Source organism: Taeniopygia guttata, chromosome Z, assembly GCF_048771995.1.
Source record: "Taeniopygia guttata chromosome Z, bTaeGut7.mat, whole genome shotgun sequence".
NCBI lineage: Eukaryota > Metazoa > Chordata > Aves > Passeriformes > Estrildidae > Taeniopygia > Taeniopygia guttata.
The window spans coordinates 46,207,166-46,225,340 of NC_133063.1; the positions used below are offsets into that span (position 1 = coordinate 46,207,166).

The 18,175-nt window shown below is 54.8% G+C and overlaps 2 protein-coding genes across 9 annotated transcripts; one reads left to right on the forward strand and one right to left on the reverse strand.

Moving 5' to 3' along the window:
• Positions 1-43: 43 nt before the first annotated feature.
• SIGMAR1 (sigma non-opioid intracellular receptor 1) lies at positions 44-7,005 on the reverse strand. 2 transcript variants are annotated; one of them, XM_030257803.4, is made up of 4 exons: positions 6,678-7,005; positions 5,779-5,979; positions 5,175-5,267; positions 44-1,945 (listed from the first exon to the last, which is right to left on the reverse strand). In XM_030257803.4, the coding sequence occupies exons 1-4, from the start codon at positions 6,988-6,990 to the stop codon at positions 1,824-1,826; spliced, it is 729 nt and encodes a 242-aa protein (XP_030113663.1). In that variant the 5' UTR covers positions 6,991-7,005; the 3' UTR covers positions 44-1,823. The 2 variants fall into 2 exon arrangements, with proteins under 2 accessions (XP_030113663.1, XP_002190181.2); XM_002190145.6 differs by lacking the exon at positions 44-1,945 and adding an exon at positions 3,444-4,885.
• GALT (galactose-1-phosphate uridylyltransferase) lies at positions 6,913-17,556 on the forward strand. 7 transcript variants are annotated; one of them, XM_072921956.1, is made up of 12 exons: positions 6,913-7,043; positions 7,311-7,480; positions 7,554-7,629; positions 7,751-7,799; positions 8,037-8,166; positions 8,460-8,516; positions 8,816-8,938; positions 9,784-9,916; positions 10,356-10,439; positions 10,522-10,676; positions 10,774-10,867; positions 17,089-17,556. In XM_072921956.1, the coding sequence occupies exons 1-11, from the start codon at positions 6,989-6,991 to the stop codon at positions 10,834-10,836; spliced, it is 1,095 nt and encodes a 364-aa protein (XP_072778057.1). In that variant the 5' UTR covers positions 6,913-6,988; the 3' UTR covers positions 10,837-10,867; positions 17,089-17,556. The 7 variants fall into 7 exon arrangements, with proteins under 7 accessions (XP_072778057.1, XP_012433003.2, XP_030113662.1 ...); XM_012577549.5 differs by lacking the exon at positions 17,089-17,556 and adding an exon at positions 12,139-13,121; XM_030257802.4 differs by lacking the exon at positions 17,089-17,556 and adding an exon at positions 12,556-13,121.
• The last annotated feature ends 619 nt before the right edge of the window (positions 17,557-18,175 follow it).

Sequence of the window (18,175 nt, forward strand, 5' to 3'; positions counted from 1 at the left end):
GCTGTTACTATATGACACGTGAAAGCACGACGTGAGCCGCTGCTATTGTAAAGGTAAAAAAGAGGAAGTTTTATTTTTGATTCCAACATTTATACTTTTCCAAAGGTGACAGTGGATTGGAGGGTGAACGTGTTACTTCTCTAACGACACTGGACAAACTACTAGTATATCAAATTTTTCCGCCTCTAAGAAGGAATGTAAAACAATAGGTTGTTTACAGAAAGTTGTGTGAGAAAGTTCTCTACAAGAATGTAAACTCAGAAAGTTTTAGAAAATCTTAAGAATCAGGGCAACACATGGCTCTGGTGATTCTCAGGGCTTCTTAAGCTCCTGGCACCTCAGCAGCATTTGACATAGTGCACCATGCTCACCAGGGAGGTGCTCCTGGAAAAATAAGACCATTCCCTGGAAGCGCAGGGCAGCTTCTGACCCTGCAGGGCCCCCAGGCACTGTTTATCTTTGCACAGGAGATAAATTAGCTGTCGGCCATCCTATTTCAGGGTTGGACAGCTGTAGCTTGCGCTGGCCCATCCCATCCCACCGCAGCAGAGTCAGGGACCTCCTGGTGCTTGCCAGCCCCTCTGAGTGCTAGTCAGTGTGGCACTCTTGTTGAATTGCCACTGAGAAGACGAGATCTAGCCCTATTTCAGAAGGATCCACAGGGCCAGATGACCGTCAGGATTCACTGCACAGGATCCTATGTCGCATGGTTCCAGCTTCCCTTCCCAGTGCTGCTGCCTTGCACCCCACTGTGCTGCACCCTCTGCTCTGGGCTGTGTCTTATCCCCTACACACTGAAAGCTGGACTGGGTGGGGTGAGACAGACATGGTGACTTCTCCATGGCCCAACAGGAGCCCAAGTGTTTGGGGAAACTCCCCTTCTCCAAGACAGAGGGGTTGGGGTGCTTGGGTCAGTTTAGCACCCAGGCCAGCTAGTGGCAACATCTCCAGAGGGTGCAGCATCTCCCATTGCCTTGGGCATGGCCACCAAGGGACCTGTCCTACTCAGTTCCTCTCTAGAACCTCCACAGTGATAACAGCAGCTCTGGGGTTCTGCACGTGTGTCATGAAGTATGTCAGGCTCTCCTCGGGGCAAGCAAGATGGACTGTGTCCCCTTTGCCCCGCTGCTCAGCATTTTGCACCAATGGGGTCTGGTGATGCTCCCAGCTGGAGAGAAATTCCCCAAATGGCTATTGATGGCTGCAGCTGAGGCGGCACAGATAGATAGTGAAGGTATAGACGGGCACGGCAGACAACGGAGCAGAGTGAGAGATACTTGGAGCAGAGAGATACCACAGGAGGAATCGAGAGATAGATCCTGCAGGCTGATCAATACCCACTGCATGTGGAGGGACAGCAAGATAAAGCAAGTTGCAGGGGGAAGGTGTTAGGAAGGCAGCGATCTGCATTTGTCCTGGTGACAGCTCTGGGGAGATGACACTCATGGTTGCTTCAGCCAGGACTGGGGTAGAGCCAGACCCGGGGTGCAGGTGCCCATGGCTGACTCTCCTTGCCTGTCTCCAGCCTCTCCATAAGTGCTTGGTGCCCTTTGAGGTGTCCTGGGGTCCCATCTGGTCTCTGGACACCAAAGGGTGCACATTTCCAGTGTGTGCTGGTCATATCTTCTGTCTCTCCAAGGAGTACCTGCTGCCTGTGGGCATTTTGAAGGATACTGTGTCACTGGGCAGCCAAGGGGGAAAGGGGCAAGCCCTGGCCCTGGCACAGGGGTTGTGCTGCAGCTGGGTGACTGTAGATGAGCTTCCAACTTGTTCCTCAGTTTCTTCATGAGAACCAAGTGATGGCAAAGCTACAGGCAACTGGGTCAGGCCAGCATGGACTTGGGAACAGATGAGGAGGCACAGGAAGAAGAGGCAGAGGCACCAACAATCTGCAGAACTTGCTGTGTCCAGAAGTCATCTCTTCTCTGCTGGTCATTGGAGACACCTGATTAAGAGGTTGCAACCATGAAAGGCATGCTTTTTGTGACCCTTTAATGAATGCCTGGCACTCAGTGCTCAGTGCTGGGATGGGGACAACCCCTCCTGCTGCAGCAGAGCAGCCAGGGTTCCTGGGTTTAAGCCCAGCTCCACCCTGCTGGCATTTGCCTGAGCCACCCCACACTATGGGGTGCTTGTCATGGTTTCTTCGCTGCTTGTCATGGTCTGCTTCTTCATGCCAGCTGCGCTGGGAATGCTGAGGAAGGAACCCCCAGAGCAGCCTTTTGCACAGACAGGGCTGCTGGCCCTGCAGCCAGGCTGGGGGGGGATCCTCCACCCAGTGTGGAGTTATTGACACAGGTGCTACAGAAAACACTGCTGAGATTGTTCACACTAATGTTATTTAGCAGCAATATTTCCGTAATAAAAGAAATCAATGGGCAAGAGAAAAGACCTGTCCAGAGCTTTGATTTTCTTATTTTAATGGCATACTTATTTACTCCCACCAGCGTGCCCATCGGATTTTCATTACGCGGCCTTCGCTGTAAGTGGAGCAGTATTGATATGAGCTGCTGAGTTAGCGCCTTGCTGCGCGGGCCAGCTCGGGTGGGATTGCTCGTGTTCCCCAACACAGCCCTGCTAAACCTCAGGGAACATGCCTGGTGTGGGCCAGCAAGGCCTGGTAGCCCACAGGAACACACATATGTGCTCACACAGAGGCTGCCCGTGTGTGCACAGACACACACAAACACAGCCCGCCTGCCCATGAACACACAGGGGTGCACACCTGCTGCTATGTGCACTGCAGGCTGTGCACGCAGGTGTGACACACGTGTCACCTGCATGGGCACACACACACACAGGTACAAAACTCTTCTGACTACACCCATGCACACATATCCTACCCACACGTGCCCCAGCACTCACACGCCTGCAGTTGCTCTGTATGGATAAATGCCTGTTTATAAATGTGATGCCACTTATAAATGTGTGTCAGCCCCACCTGTTGTACCCACACCCACATGAAAACTATTCTACCTATATGCACACATGATTTGTGAATGCACACATGCGTGATGTCTGACAGCATGTGTGTGCACCTATACGTGTGTGTGCGTGTGTGCACAAACCTCTCAAAACCACCTGCTGTGTGCGGGTCCAGCCATCCTCAGGGAGCCACAGACTCAGCACTGCCACTATCCCTCAAAGGGATGGGACCCCCTGAGCTTCGGGATTGCCCATGGAAGCACAGACCTGGCACCAGCCCAGGTCTTTGGTCACCAGTGACTGCAGTGGCGAGAGGAGCAACAGCACCATCTTCTGCCGGCAGCTGAGGCAGGGCTGATCCTGCCCAGCGACATACCCCCAGCTCCCAGGACTTTGTGTGGGATAGTACCAGCTTCTCCGGGGACACTCAGCTGTCAGCAGGACTGCTGCTGAGGCTGGAGCTGGCCTTTACCGCGGCAGGGCTCAGCACACCCCAAAGACTCATCCAGAAACCCAAGTATGTGGGATGAACAACTTTATTACTGGTATCTCTTTTCAGGTAGCAAATTAAGAAGTAGCCCATGTGCAGTGCTGCTGGTCAGCAGAACAGGGACAGTCCAGGAAGCAGGAGAATCAACATGCTACAGGCCTGGGTGGCCAGGAACACACTTGTGTGTTTGGCAGCAGAATGGAGGTGAAAGCCCTCCACCAAGCAGTGAGCTCACACAGGTCTGACCACAGGGGTGCAAGCCGGGTGCACATCTGGGTTTGGTTGGAGGATTACAGCACTCTCTTGGCAGCCGGGATCCCATGCCGGGAGCCGAGCAGAGTGGCTGTTCCCTGGGGGGTCTCACAGCCAGGAGAAGTGTTTTGAGGGGCGAGATTCCATCCTGAGCTAGTACAGACATTTGGGCACTCAAGGACACTAAGTACGTGCATAGCCAAGAGGCCACACAGAACGGGGTCTCCATTAAGGCGACAGACGGTGGGTTTCCCCTCTGGGGGGCACTGCCGGGAGAGGACTGTGGGGAAGTGACCCTCTTCCAGCCCCAGCCATCCCCGAGGGCAGATGACAGGGAGCAGGGGGCCCTCCGGCACAGGAGCCAGGCATCCCCCCACTGCCGGGGGTCTCAGCGCAGATCCTGCCCTGTGCCAGGGTGACACTGTGTGCTGCCAACCCACATCAGCAGGGATGGAGCCACGGGAGATGCTGCCAGCTGGACAGAGCACTTTGCGCTGCCCGCAGTCCCGGCAGGCTGCCAGAGACATGGGAGACTTAGCAACTGACCTCGGCAATGGGTGCTCTGGTCTGGTCTACCCTGTGCAGCCTGCCCCGAGGGCAGCATTATTCCCCTGATGTCTCAGGAGCTGAGGAAATATTTCAGGGCCTGGGGACAGCCAGCTTCAGCTTCTCTCCTGCTGCATGCTGAGGGCACACAGAGGTGTTTGTACACTGCAAGGCCACTCCAGCCCCGAGGGATGGAAAAGCAGGATGTGACTCCAATAGAAAGGAGGGACAGGCAGGTAGTAAAGAGAACTGACATTCTGTGTTGCTGTGACTGCCAAGGTCCCTCTGTCCTGGCACCATGTTGGCCTGTGGGGAAAGGACAGAACAATTTGGGGAAGGCACAGGGGATCTCCTGCTGCCTCTGCTAGAACCTGGGCTCAGGGAGGAAAACGACTGGGAGGAAAGGAGCCAACTGGGCCCAGCAGGGTACCCTGGTGACACAGGCTCAGCACCCAAAGGTGCTGAAGAAGGCATTTGCTTCCAGGAGCAAGCCCTTTGCGTACACACGCAGGGTGTAGAAGAGGGTGACGAAGTCCTGAGTGCTGAAGAGGGTGTCAGCCAGGGCAAAGGCGAGTGTGGAGGGGATGAAGCCCCGGCCGTACTCCACCATCCAGGTGCCTGCACTCCACTGCACTGATGTGGCCTCTCCCGCCTGGTGCACAATGGTGTCGCCTGCCAAAACACATACCAGCACAGCTCCCAGTGGCTGCCTCACATCACGCCCAAATGGGAGACACGGTGTTAGGGCCTGCAGGGTTGAGCCTTCCAAGCCGACCACAGCCTTGCTTCCTTTTCTCTTACTGCCACCCACTGAGATCTGAGATGTGCCACTGGAGACCCAAACTGCTCTATCCTGAGCTCTTGGCTTCTGTCAGCTCAAAGGAAGAGCCTCTATGACAGCCAGTGGCTGTGCCCCAAAGACATGGATGCACCCCATAGGTCATCATACTGCTGCCCTTACCTGGATAGTAGATCTCACTTCTGGTGGTCCCCTCCTTCCACTGCCGGAATGTCCCCGAGATGATGGTGTCAGAAATATCTGCCCAGTAGCGACCTGAGAACAGACAACACTGGCTCAGCGTCTCCCTGGCAGGGACAGCACAGGAACCCAGGTCTGAATTGTGGAGCAAGAGCGTCAGGATGGTAGCTCCTCTGCCTCAATACACCAATAAGTGCCAACGGCTCTGGTACCCTCACTGTCTCTGTAAAGAGCCATTCACCACCAGCCAGGGCTGCTTAGTGTCCTTAAGCCCCATCAATTCCAACTTCTTTGGCATTTGCTCCCTCCTGAAGCACTGGGAGATGAGATGTCTGCCATCGCCTGCCAGCTGGATGCAGAGAGTCCTGGCCACACAGCATGTCACACACAGGGACCTGCAAATGCTGCAGGACACCATGGGGGCTGGTCCCCTTGCAGGGAGTGTTTGGCCAGCATCATTCACCCCATACAAGTAGTGAAGCAGTGGGCTCCCTGTGCTGGGCACACCATGGCCAACTGTACCTGAAAGTGGAGTAGAAATAGCTTGGAGAACTCCCCTTCCCAGCAGCCTAGTCCCCCTGCTTACCTGAGTGTCCCCCGGTGTCGACAGCTGTCCCAAAGAGCAGCACGTACTCGGTGAGTGAGGCATGGAGCAGGCACATGGAGCCCATCCACCCGCCTGCATTCACAAACACCCACTGCAGGTCCTCGTCTGGCAGGATGTGGCCTGGGTGCTTCTTTCGCAGCTCCACAATAATCTTGGAGAAAGCCAGCTCATGGTCCAGCCCTGCAGCACCCAGGGTCACTGTAAGTCCCTGGTACAGAAAAAGCTCAGCCGACCAAACCCCCCAATCCCCTGTGCAGCCATAGGGTTTCAGCACACCCTTGAAGAAGTCTGCCTAGGGAAGATATCTCCTCTCTCCAGCCCTCAGCTCCCGCTGACCCAGCTCCACCGCCAAACTGGATGGTGACAGAGGATAAGGTGCACTGAGAGCTCCAGTCCTACAACCTATCCCAGGTGCTGGGCAATATGGGAGATCTAAACAACGTGACAGTGTCCCTGTCCTGGTTACATGCAGCCCCGACCAAACTCCCTGTGCCCTACGGCTCTCTTCTGAAGCCCCAGGCCTGACCCACCTGGGGCTTCAGCCCCAACCAGGTTGGATGATGCTGCTGCCCTGGTCCCCTTTGCTCCAGTCCCATCTTCCCGCTTCCCCCGCATTCCCTGTTGCTACTCCCCGGTCCAGCTCCCTGCCCCTCCCTGACACCAGCCCCATTCCACTCAGGATCCCGGACCCCTGTACCGAATTCTCCTCGGACCTTTATCCCCGCTATGGGTCTCCCCTCCAGCCCAGGCCGCCGCTCCCCTCCACGTCCTCTTCTCCTCTCTCCATCCCCAACCCCTTGCCTATCCCCATCCCCACCGCCAGCCCTCCTCGGCCCCGCTCCCCGCCGCCCCCCCGCGTCCCCACGGGCGGCGCGTACCCGCGTGGTGCCGGGCGAGCTGTGCGATCTCGGCGGGGGTGAACTCGTACCGCTTGGCCGCCAGCCACCCGCGCAGCCCCTGCAGCAGCAGCGCCAGCGCGCCCAGCGCCAGCCCGGCCCGCAGCGCCCGCCGCCCCCACACCGCGCCCATGCCGCGCTCCGCCGCCCCCGGCACCGGGAGCGGGACCCGGGCCGGGACCGCCCCCACCGCGGCCACGCCACGCACGGCCCGGGCGGCTGCGCCGGCGCGGCGGGGCGGGGCGGGAGGCTGGAAGGGGCCGATCCCACCGGGTTTCCGGGAGCGGGGAGGCATGGAGCCGTCGCTGGCCGGGGCGGCAGAGGGAGGCGGCCGCTTCCTTGCCGGCGGTACGGATGGGGTTGCCTTCCTCCATGCTTCCCTGCAGGCCCCCGGTGGAGCCCAGCACCACCCCGGGAAGCCGGACCTCCGGCGACCTTCCCTGCCCGGAGCAGCGGGGCTCCCGAGCTGGGACGGGAGGAAGGGTGGAGCTGAGGGACGGCATCCAGCGGCGTGCAGACCGTGCTGCTTGCCCCTTGAGGGCGTGGCGGGTGGGGTGCGTGTTCCCCCATCGCGGGGGGTCTGCACCTGAGGGCCGCTGCTCTCCCTCCCCGCAGAGCACCAGCACGTTCGGTACAACCCGCTGCGGGACGACTGGGTGCTGGTGTCGGCCCACCGGGTAAAGCGCCCTTGGCAGGGTCAGCTTGAGAAACCGCCCCCTGAGGATGTGCCCCGCTGGGACCCCAAGAACCCCCTTTGCCCCGGGGCCACCCGGGCCAACGGCGAGGTACCACCAGGGACACGGGACCGGGCTGCCCCTGCCACCCCCTCCTGCCTTCATACATCTCTCACCCCGGCAGGTGAACCCCAAGTACGAGGGTACTTTCGTCTTCCCAAATGACTTTCCTGCACTGCAGCCTGATGCTCCAGAGCCTGGTAACTTTGGGGAACAGAGTAGGCTGCTGGAGATGCCCCATCTTGGGTTCCTAGGGTGGTCTGGAGAGGCTTGGGTTCTGTCTCAGCACTTTCTCCCTGCCCACTCTCTGTTCTTCCCCAGATGACAGTGATCACCCCTTGTTTCGAGCTGCCCCAGCCCGGGGTGTATGGTAAGTACCTACATGGCTCCAGCAGGTATGGGACACAATTTGTTGAGAACCTGTGGAATGGTGCTGGGCTGGGCCTGCTTCTCTCATGCAGTGCCTGTTCTGTACACTCCTGCTCAGTTTTGGGGTTATTCTGGGGCTTTTGGCCCTGTCCCTCATCCCACATCCTACTGCACCGAGCAAAGCTGTGAGGGTCTCTGGAGACACCCGCAGTCGCAGCTAAGCGTGTTTGTTCTACAGCAAGGTGATGTGTTTCCACCCCTGGTCAGACCTGACGCTGCCCCTCATGTCCCTGCCAGAGATCCGAGCTGTCATCGATGCGTGGGCAGAGCTGACGACAGAGCTGGGTGCTTCCTACCCCTGGGTGCAGGTGTGGGGCTGGTGGGGGGCTGCTCTTTTTTGGGTGAAGGTGGGAAGCTGTCACTGGGTACTCTGACAGTACTTGGGGTTGGGAGCATCCTGGTTGTGTGTGGGTCTATTTCTTTGTGCCCTTTGTCCTCTTTGTGCCCTTTGAGCCTTTGTGCCCTGCTGAGCCTTTCCAGTGGGTGTGAGGTTCTGTCCTCCTGAGAGCTGCTTCCCTGCTGTGCTGGGGATGCCATGACAGCCTGCAGCGGGGGCCCTGGGGCTGGGGCCTGCTCGCTGCACCTCTTCCTCTTCTTGTAGATCTTCGAGAACAAGGGAGCGATGATGGGCTGCTCCAACCCACATCCCCACTGCCAGGTGAGGCTGTCCCACCTGTGACCTGGCTAAATTACATGTCCCTGTGGTGACCCTACAGCAAACCCTGAGGGCAGATGTGAACAGCAGTCGCCCTGCCCTGGTCATGAAGCTTTTCACAGTGAAGATACCTCTGTGTCTGTCCTGTCACCTTTCCTCTGGGGACTGTCCCTTGTGGCTGTCACATGCCAGACTCTCCGCCTGGTGGCAGCAGGGACCTCCAGATGAGCAGTGTGACTAGGGGTTCCCCTGCAAGTGAGGGGTATGAGCACCTCAGTCCTGTGCCCCAATGTCCCTCCCAGGTGTGGGCCAGCAGCTTTCTCCCGAACGAGGCACATCTGGAGGACCGGACCCAGCGCCAGCACCTGAGCCAGCACGGTGTGCCCATGCTGCTAGAGTACGCTGAGCAGGAGGCTTGCCGAAAGGTGAAGGCATGGATGTTGTCCGTATCCCCTCCCTGGGAGCTGGTAGTCTCCTGGGGTGGGCTTCCTAGCCTCCAGGAGCTGGGCCCTAAGAGTTCTCTGGGGCTTTGGGGGTTTGTATGCCCCCATCAAACACTGTGTGTAACACCTGCCTGCAGTGCGACAGGCTGGGGACAGAGTGGCTGGACAGTGGCCAGGCAGAACGGGATGTAGGGGTGCTGGTTGGGAACATGAGCCAGCAGTGTGTGCAGGTGGCCAAGAAAGCCAAAGGCACCTGGCCTGTATCAGGAATAGTGTGGCCAGCAGGAGCAGGGAAGTCATTCTTCTCCCGTACTTGGCACTGGTGAGGCTCCACTGTAAATACTGTGTCCAGTTCTGAGACCCCAATTTGGGAAGGATGTTGAGATGCTCAAATTCATCTGGCCAAAGGCAACAAGGCTGGTGAAAGATCTGGAACACAAGCCCTATGAAGAAGAGCTGAGGGAGCTGAGGGTGTTTAACCTGGAAAAAAAGAAGGCTTAGGGGAGGCCTTATCACCCTCTACAACTCCCTGCAAAGAGATTTTAGTCAGCAGGGGGGTTGGTCTCTTCTGCCAGGCAGCCAGTGACAGGACAAGACGACGCAGTCTTAGTCTGTGCCAGGGAAGTTTAGACTAGACATTAGAGAAAAATTCTTCACTGAAAGAGTGGGCATTGGAATGGGCTGCCCAGGGAAATGGAGTAAGCAAGACTGGGTGTGGCACTCAGGGCAGTGGTTTAGTTGATAAAGTAGTGTTAGATCATAGGTTGGACTTGATTATCTAAAAAGTCTTTTCCAGCCTAGCTGGTTCTGTGATTCTGTGCCTGCAGGAACGGCTGGTGGTGGAAAATGCAGATTGGTTGGTCGTGGTGCCATACTGGGCTACCTGGCCCTACCAGACCCTGCTGCTGCCCCGCCGCCATGTCTGTCGCCTCCAGGACCTCAGTGAGAGTGAGAAGGACAGTGAGTGGCTCTGAGCTTTGCTGTACCCCATCCCACATCCTTTGGGCTTGACCTTTGTTAGGGGGCAACCATGCTGATGCTGGATATTGATGATACTGATGCTTGTGTCCTTGGGGGCTGCTGAGCTTAGCGGAGGAGGGGAAGGGCGCCTCTGTTTTGTTAGGATAAGAACTGGTTGTTTGGGTACAGCCAGCACTGCTGGTAGCACTCATGTCCTTTTGGGGTGATGAAGCACATGGTACTCCCTGCTTTGGTGGACGCTTCTCCTGCTGCATTGGTTGAGCTCCCTGTGTGAATGGGGAGGGGTGGAAATTCTCAAGTGCATCCCTCCTGCCTGTCACTGATGTCCACCCAGGGGGAGGTGCTGTGAGTGACCCCACTGCACACCTGGCTAGCTGCTGGCCAGCTCAGGGTGTAAATCACTGTCACTTTCCTGCAGGCCTGGCCTCCATTATGCAGAGGCTTCTCATCAAGTACGACAATCTCTTTGAAGTCTCCTTCCCCTACTCCATGGGCTGGCATGGTGAGTGGCATGGCTCTTCAATCCTCTCATTCACATCCCTGTCTCCTCCCTGCGGCTCATGCAGTGCCTCTACCCCCTGCAGGAGCCCCCACAGGCCCCTACCTGGAGGAGGACTGCAGGCACTGGCAGCTCCATGCCCACTACTACCCTCCGCTGCTGCGCTCTGCCACCATACGCAAGTTCATGGTGGGATACGAGATGCTGGCGCAGGCGCAGAGGGACCTCACCCCAGAGCAGGTGAGAGCAGCTCAGAGGGGCTGGGGGACCCAGGGGGTTGTGTGCCAGGGCTGTCCCTGGGACCAGCCCCTGGCTGTCCCTGTGCTGTGCTCTGCAGGCAGCTGAGCGCCTGAGGAACCTCCCCGAGGTGCACTACAAGAAGAGGGCTGAGGAGGTGTGATGGGGAGCAGCAGAGCATCTAGTCCTCGGATGTGAGTGTGAGAAGGGATCTTATTGCTTCCCACCACTACTTGAAGGGAGGTCATACCCAAGTGGGGGTTGGTCATTTCTCACAGATAACTAATGGTAGGACAAGAGGGAGCAGCCTGAAGTTGTGTTAGGGGAGGTTTAAATTGGATGTTGGGGAAAATTTCTTCACCGAAAGGGTGGTCAGACATAGGAACAGGCTGCCCACAGAAGTCATGGAATCACTGTGCCTGGAAGTATTAAAAAAAAGGTGTAAATGTGGACTTAGGGAAATGGCTTAGTGGTGGGCTTGACAGTGCTGCACTAACAGTAGAGGTTTAAGATTGCATCATTTGGTGTGCTCGGTGAGGCCACAAGTCAGCTGGGAGTGGTGACAGCTGAGGTCTGGAAATTCATGTCAGTTGTGAACCCTCTGAGCTCCCAGATTCTCCTGAACCTTCTCACAACTTGGCTGGTTTGTGGGACTGGTTTTGCCTGTTTGGGGACTCGGGGCCTAATCCTGTGGCATCCTTGTGTAGGTGGTGTTCCTTATCTCTTTCACCATCCCAGGCTCTGAATTCTGCCCCCATGGCATGCTCCTACCACCACTAAAGGGCTTACCCTCCTTACTAGTCCAGTCTCACTGGTGGGACTGGTATGACTTCTGCCTCATGGAGGGGCACAACCCCCCTGGACAATAAAACCTGGAAGCAAAGTGCCTCTATCTGTGCTCTCGTGGCTTTCAGCCCTAGGTGGGAGGTTTGGGGTCTCTGGTGAAGGCACCCAGCTGCTGGTGGGAGATAACACGGGGCTCAGAGGTTGTGCTGGCAGTCCAGTACTTGTTGCTTGTGTTCCTGCTTCTGCGCTGCCTCCTCTTCCTCCCTGGGGGGAGCTCTGAGTCTGTCTGAGTGCTGCAGGCTTGTGGAGGAGTGGGAAACAGAGAAGGAATGGATGCAGCCCAAGGCTTAGCCAGCTCCTGGGAGAGCACTGAGCCCTGGCAGACTTGCTGCACAGAGGCTGCTGGCTGAGATGCTCAGCCCTGGAGCTGTTCCTCTTCATCCTCTCTGGCTGGGAGCCCTCATGGTGCCTGCTGCAGGTACGGGGGCTGCTGGGATGCAGCCAGGGGATGGTCCATCACTCACCTGGGGGCTGCCAGGGAGTCCAGCTCTCTTTCTGGTGCTGCTCCCCCCCATTCACTGTCCCTACCTGTGGGTGGGACAGTGGTAGCCTGGATGCTGGGCTGAGCTGGGGGATATTCTATTCACCTCTGTCTTTGCTTTCCTCCCTTTCCCTCTAGGAAAGCTCTGGGACTCTGCAGGGGTAGGTGATGGACACTGATGCCACCACAGCTGATGTGGGGGGATGCCAAGCACTATGAACCCTCACATCTTCACAAATATTTTTATTTTTCACTAATGAGCCATTCTCTATGAGACCCCTCTCCTTGTCCAGTCAGTGAGTGTGCTCCTGGGGACTAGAAAGTCCCTGCTTGCAAGGAGATAAATGCTCTCCTCCTACCTCCAAGACAGCATTTCATGGAGAAGGCTGTGTTCCCTGTGCCCCATCCATGCGTTGCTCCCCATGGGGCTAGGACAGATGGAAGAGCCTCCTGGCCAGTGTGATGTTGGCTGCCCTCCTACATGCTGGTTCTATCTTTCTGCTTGATTGCCTCATCCCAGAGCCCACAGACTGCCCTCACCTCTGCACTCCCCAGGTGCCCCGGGGCTATGCGGAGGAGCTGGTGGCTGACCCTTGAGCTTGGAGCTGTCATTGTGCATAGCATCCCTCACCAGGGCATGGGGGCTGCCCAGCTGGGAATCTGTCTTTTTGCAAAACTGATTTCTCCGCTGCTGGGACAAGCAGAGTCCGTTTGGTCACTGCCACCATCCCGATCATGAGCCCTTTCCACTGCAGCATGTGCCTCTGCTCCAACTTCCCGTCTTCCCCGCTTTTTCTCCACGGTCCTGGGAAAGCGGCAACAAATTGCCTTAAGTGTGGCAATCCAGCACGGGGTGATTAGCCGCTGAAGCGGCTGTAACGAAGCTAGTCATCTCCCTGCACACGCAGTTAGCTCTGATTTAATGGCCCGGCGGCTCCCAGCCCCGGGCTGCCGCGCCTCGGCCCGCGGCCGTAAATGAAACTCGCAGTTAAGTCAAGCGGTATTAAACTTTACAGTCGCCGTCTCTAAAAACGGGACTCTCTCCAATAAATCACGGCAAGTGGGATTGTAAATATCGGGGCAGGATCCATATTGCTTAATTAAACAGCACCTAATGAACAGCCTGTTTCTTGTGTTGTGATTTAGGATGGAGGCTGGGGAGGCAGTGCGTGCTGAGGAGGGCTGGCGCCCGTGCCAGGGTCCCCTCTGCTGCAGGTACCAGCCGCTCAAGTTTATCTTGTGTTAAAAAATCTCAAAGATGGCCTGAGAATTAGTTTGGGTTGGGGTTTTTTTTGTGTGATTTTTTTTTTTTTTTTTTTTTAGTTAAAACAAAATCTGCCCCTTGAAATCTGAAACTGGGTGAAAGCAGCAGTTAGAGAAAGAGGAGAGGGTACACCCAGGTATAAGAGCCTGACCCTGGTTATGCTGAGCTCCCCACTTCCTCACAACAGATGCAACCTCCTGTTGCCCTCATACTTTTAGCTTTTTTTACTACTTTTTCCTTTTTACTTTTTTTTTTTTTTCTCCCTCATAGTTTTAGTGCATGGGGATGTGAAAGGCTGGAAGGGAGCAATGAGCCTTTCCCATTGCACAGAGAGGCATCAGGGTGGTGAAAATGAAGCTGCTGGAGATGGAAAGGCATTGCAATTCCAAGAAGCCATGGCTGGTGTGCTGTAAAGCCCCAAGTCTTTTATAATTTGGTAGTTGCAGTCCAATTGTAATTAAAAAGTGATTTATTGTAGGAGATTAAAGAAGTCCAGCTGATGAGGGATAAGGGAGTGGAGGGCCTGCGGGGTACCCAGCTGTTGTTCTTGACTTGGGAGCATCAAAGGGGAGCTGAGGCCCATTTGGGTTCCCCATAAGGATGTTCCTTGATGCTGTTTCATTTCTCCAGGGGTCCTGTTGGAAATTCTGGGAGAAGTATCTCTGTGACTGGGTCATCCTTGTCCTTAGTCTCCATCTCCCAGCATGAGGGCAGAAACATCCTCTGCAGTCGCTGCCCTGCGCTGCTCTGGAAGAATGAATAGGGAAGGTGGTGGGGAGAGTGAGAGAAACTCATGCATGAAATGAATCCACTGGGATCCCACAGGAGTGTTTGCACCCTCTGTGGTGCACTAATGGGTCTGTGAGGGATTAGGAAAGGGACAGAATGCTGCTGTGCCAGGCTGGCGCAAGCTGTGCCTGCAAGGAGCAAAGGATACACCCAGTGGGGGATCCACATATACAGAGATGCTTGAGGGGGTGTGGCCAGGAATTTATTTTCATTTTTTGTCCCATTTTCTGATACCACTGAAAGAAATTGGTCAATCTGCCAAGGGATGTGGATTCCCCGAAGCTGCTGGAGCTTTGTGGCAATGTCCTTGCCCGGGTTGTAGCAGTGGCTGTATCCATCATTGTGCCTGCCCTGCATGTTTGGGAGACCCAGAGCACTCTCAGCTCTGACACTGACTCCTTCTGTGGCCATGGTTGAGCCCTGGGGTGCCAGTCTGGGAGGCATATGGTGGATAGACACCATTTGGCGTGAGCACTTCATGGTAGAGGGCAACTGCTGGAGGCAGGTTCCTGCCCTTTGGTTGAGTGTCCATGTCCTTGGCACCTGCCAAAGGCTGCAGAGCTGCAGAGAAGCTGCAGATCCTGAGTCCCCAGTCCTGCCCACCCCTTTTCCTCTTCCCCTGCCAGTGCAGGTGAGACAATAAAATGTTGAGCAAAGGAAGTTAATCTGTGACCAGTGTGTTTTAATCAGAAAGAAGAGCTATGAGTTGAGGCCTGCTGGCTCCTGCCATGCTGCAGTTTCACTGTCCTTCCTGATACCAGGTTAATGGCTGTAATTTCATTTCAGTTTTACTACTGGATTTGGCCTTATTGTTGAGTTTCTTCTTGTCTGCCGCTGCCTGTCAATGAGTAGGGGTTTTGGCAATGGAATAAGAAATAAATTAGTAAATTTTTAGGGAGGAAGAGAGGAAGGATAAAAGGAAGAAATGGAGGAAAGGAGGGAGAAAGGAAGGAGAGGAGGGTTGGAAACAGGGAAGGAGAGAAAGCTAAATCCCTCCTATTTCTATTTAAAAGACATCATCAGGCACTTACCATTAAAACAATTAATAATTTTAAGCAGATGCTAAACACCCTGGTGGCCTGAAGCAGGCAGGCTTCATGCAGTGGGGAGCTTTTGTGTGCCAGGAGAATGCAAATCAAAACCCAGACCCTTTTTAGATCTTGTCTTAGCTGGCCATGCAAGGGCAGCTGGGGCAGCAAAGAGCACCCACTTTGTCCTTGGTCACGTGGTGCATCTTCCCTGGGTTTGGCAGCTTCCTTGACAGGAGTTCAGACTAGAAGTAAACAATTTGGGAGGTGTCTTGCCCGTATTTCAGACAGCTGGTGTGTTTTCCTCCACCGATGGTCCCCCAGTTCTTCATGTGAAGAATTTTCAGAGCCCTCGGGGACCATGAGTTGTGGGATGGCTGCTGGTCCCAGGTGGACACAGTGGGATGTCTGGATGCTGCCTGCAAGCTCTGCATGGACTTCAGGATAGCAGCCCCAAGGCTGGAATTTCATTGGTTAATCATCTGATAATACAGGTAATTTAATACTGTCACATTACAACATCCATGTGGTCAGTAAGCACTCCCCCCCCCCCCCCCCCCCCAAATTTCCTGCATGCCTGGTGTTGGGGAGGTACCTTGGGGCTTCAGCTCTTGGCAGTGGGGTCCTGTCATTGCAAGTGGTTTGAGCCTTTTCCTGGGACCACATCCCAGAACCAGTGGCCTCTGTTTGGAGCAAGAGAAACAACAGGAGCCTCCAGATTCCAGCTGGATTCAACCCAAACAAAATTGTCTGGGGATGGAGGGGAGCAGGTATGGGTGGAAGAGCAGGGGACTGCTCTGGGATAGGGGCAGCCAAAGGGAAGGTAATCTTTGCCTGCAAAAGGGAGTTATCCACCAGCAGTGCAGTTGCTGGGAGGAGGCTGGAACCCTTGCATGGCTGGGATTGGGCACCCTGGCTGTTCCTGGGACACTGCTGCTGCTGGAGCCAGCTGTGAAAGCTCACAGACATCTGTGCCTGCCCTGTCAGGAGGGATCCCCCTTCATCCTGATGTTCCAGAGAAGAAATCTCTACATACTTGCTAATTATTATGAGTGATGCTGAGAAGTCTGCTACAGAGCCCCAGGAGCAGCAAGACATTGCAATGCCAGGATTGATGTGAGGTGGAAAATCATCCCCTGGGGTGTGCTTGGTCATGAGGTGACTCGTGCCAGAAGCAGAGCCCTTGGGAGAGAGGAGGAAATGGAGAGATACTAATTAGATGCTAATAAGTGAGTAATTAGTAGAACTCCAGCCTTCTTGGTGCCCCTGGGACTCCCTTGCCCAGGTCCAAGCCAAACCACCTGCTTCAATGTACCTAAGGTGGTTTGAGCCCTGCAGGATATGGCTGGAGCAGGGATGAATCAGCTGCTGCTCCCCATACACAGTGACAGGCTCAATCTCACAAAATATCCTCATAACTTGCCCTCATGAAACAAAATTCGACAAATAAAAGCCAAAAGTCCATTTGCAGCCTGTTAGCTTTTAGTGTTTAATCCCTCACTTATTTTGCCTGCATTTATCTCAGTATCAGGGTAGGTCCTCCACTACCTCATGGCTTTGTGCTTTGGTAGGGAGACAGGACTCCTGGGCTGCCTGTGCTGTCCCTGTAGAAAAGGTGCTGCCCCCCTTCTTGTGCCTCAGTTTCCCCATGGCTCAAACAGGATCAATCGCACAGAAGCCAGACCCCATCAGCTGAGCAGGCAGTGAGAACCTCTGTGGCAGCCCTTCAGATGCCTCTGGGCTTTTGTAGGATCCTTGGGACACCCTCAGTGTGACACCCTTGCAGTTCCTCTGGCTTGGGTGACTCCGTCTCACCTGGTACAGGTCTTGAAGATGTGAGGAGAAAGGTTTCCCAGCCCTGGGACTGGCTGCTACCCCAAAACAGCACTGTGCAACAAATCCCTGGGTTAGCACACCCAAACTGCTGGCTTAATATTTAATGTCAGACAACAAAACTATCTTGTTTTAATTTAATTTTTAAAATCAAATTTTTAAATTCTCACACAGGCAAGAAACAGAGTGAGAGCGAAGCCAGGATGGGTCCCCAGGATGCCAGCTTGCTTTTTAACCCTTCCCTTCCTGCTTTCAAATTCCTCTTGGGATCAGAGATGTTCAAAAAGCATCTGTCTGGTTCCAGCCGCTTCCAGTGCACTTCAGTAGCAGCAGGACCCTGCTCCATCACAGCCAGTCAGGTCACCTCAGAAGTAGCAGATCCAGTGGCACAGGAGAAAAGAAATGACCCCCATCCTCTGCTTGGGTCTAGAATTCCCTCTGCCCTGGAAAGGACTAGCCGACACATCAGGAACTTGGAATGATTATGATAAAACCTGTGGGACACCAAGGGCATCACTATGATTTGTGCTGTCTAAATGTTAATCAGAATAATAATGCCTATTGAGACAGCTGTTTTAAAAGGCTGTGATGTTGGAGTAAAAATTCCAATAAAATTCTATTAGCCCTTCCTCGTTACACTAATGGTGCCTGCTGCTAAAAGCCCCCTGCTATAGACACCCGTATTAATGGGCTTATTACAGGAAATAAAATCTGAGGCTGAACATTACAGAGAAGCCTGATTAATTCAGCAAGGTAATCTTTTTTTTCTTCCCCCTCCTCTCTGCCTGTTCTTATTCTCCCCCTCTTTATTTAATGAATGTACTTCTTGAACTGCCAACTTTTGAGCTTTTCATGGAGTTTGGGGATGATTTTAAACTGATCTCGTTCACAAAGAGATGAATCTTTGAGCCAGTGCCTGGTGCAAATGCGGGGGGAAGGCTTGTCAGATATCTCCATCAAACCAGGGAAGAGGAAAAGCAGCCAGGCTAGAAGTGAAGAGGTTAGAGAGGGGGAAACAATGGATGTCCCAGGGATATCCACCTGGAGTAGTGGCTTGTGGGCTGGAACAGCCCATTGCTTGTCGCCAGGCAGATGCATGTGACATTGGCCAAGGTGAAGCTGCTGGGGTCAGCAACACCTGCCCTCATATTCTCCTTCCCACCCTTTCTTGTCCTGATTTGTCCTTTTTTGCTGTCACCTCTGTCCCTGCAGGAAGGTTTGCCTGGGTCTCCTGTTTGCAGGTGCTATCCCAAAGCCCACT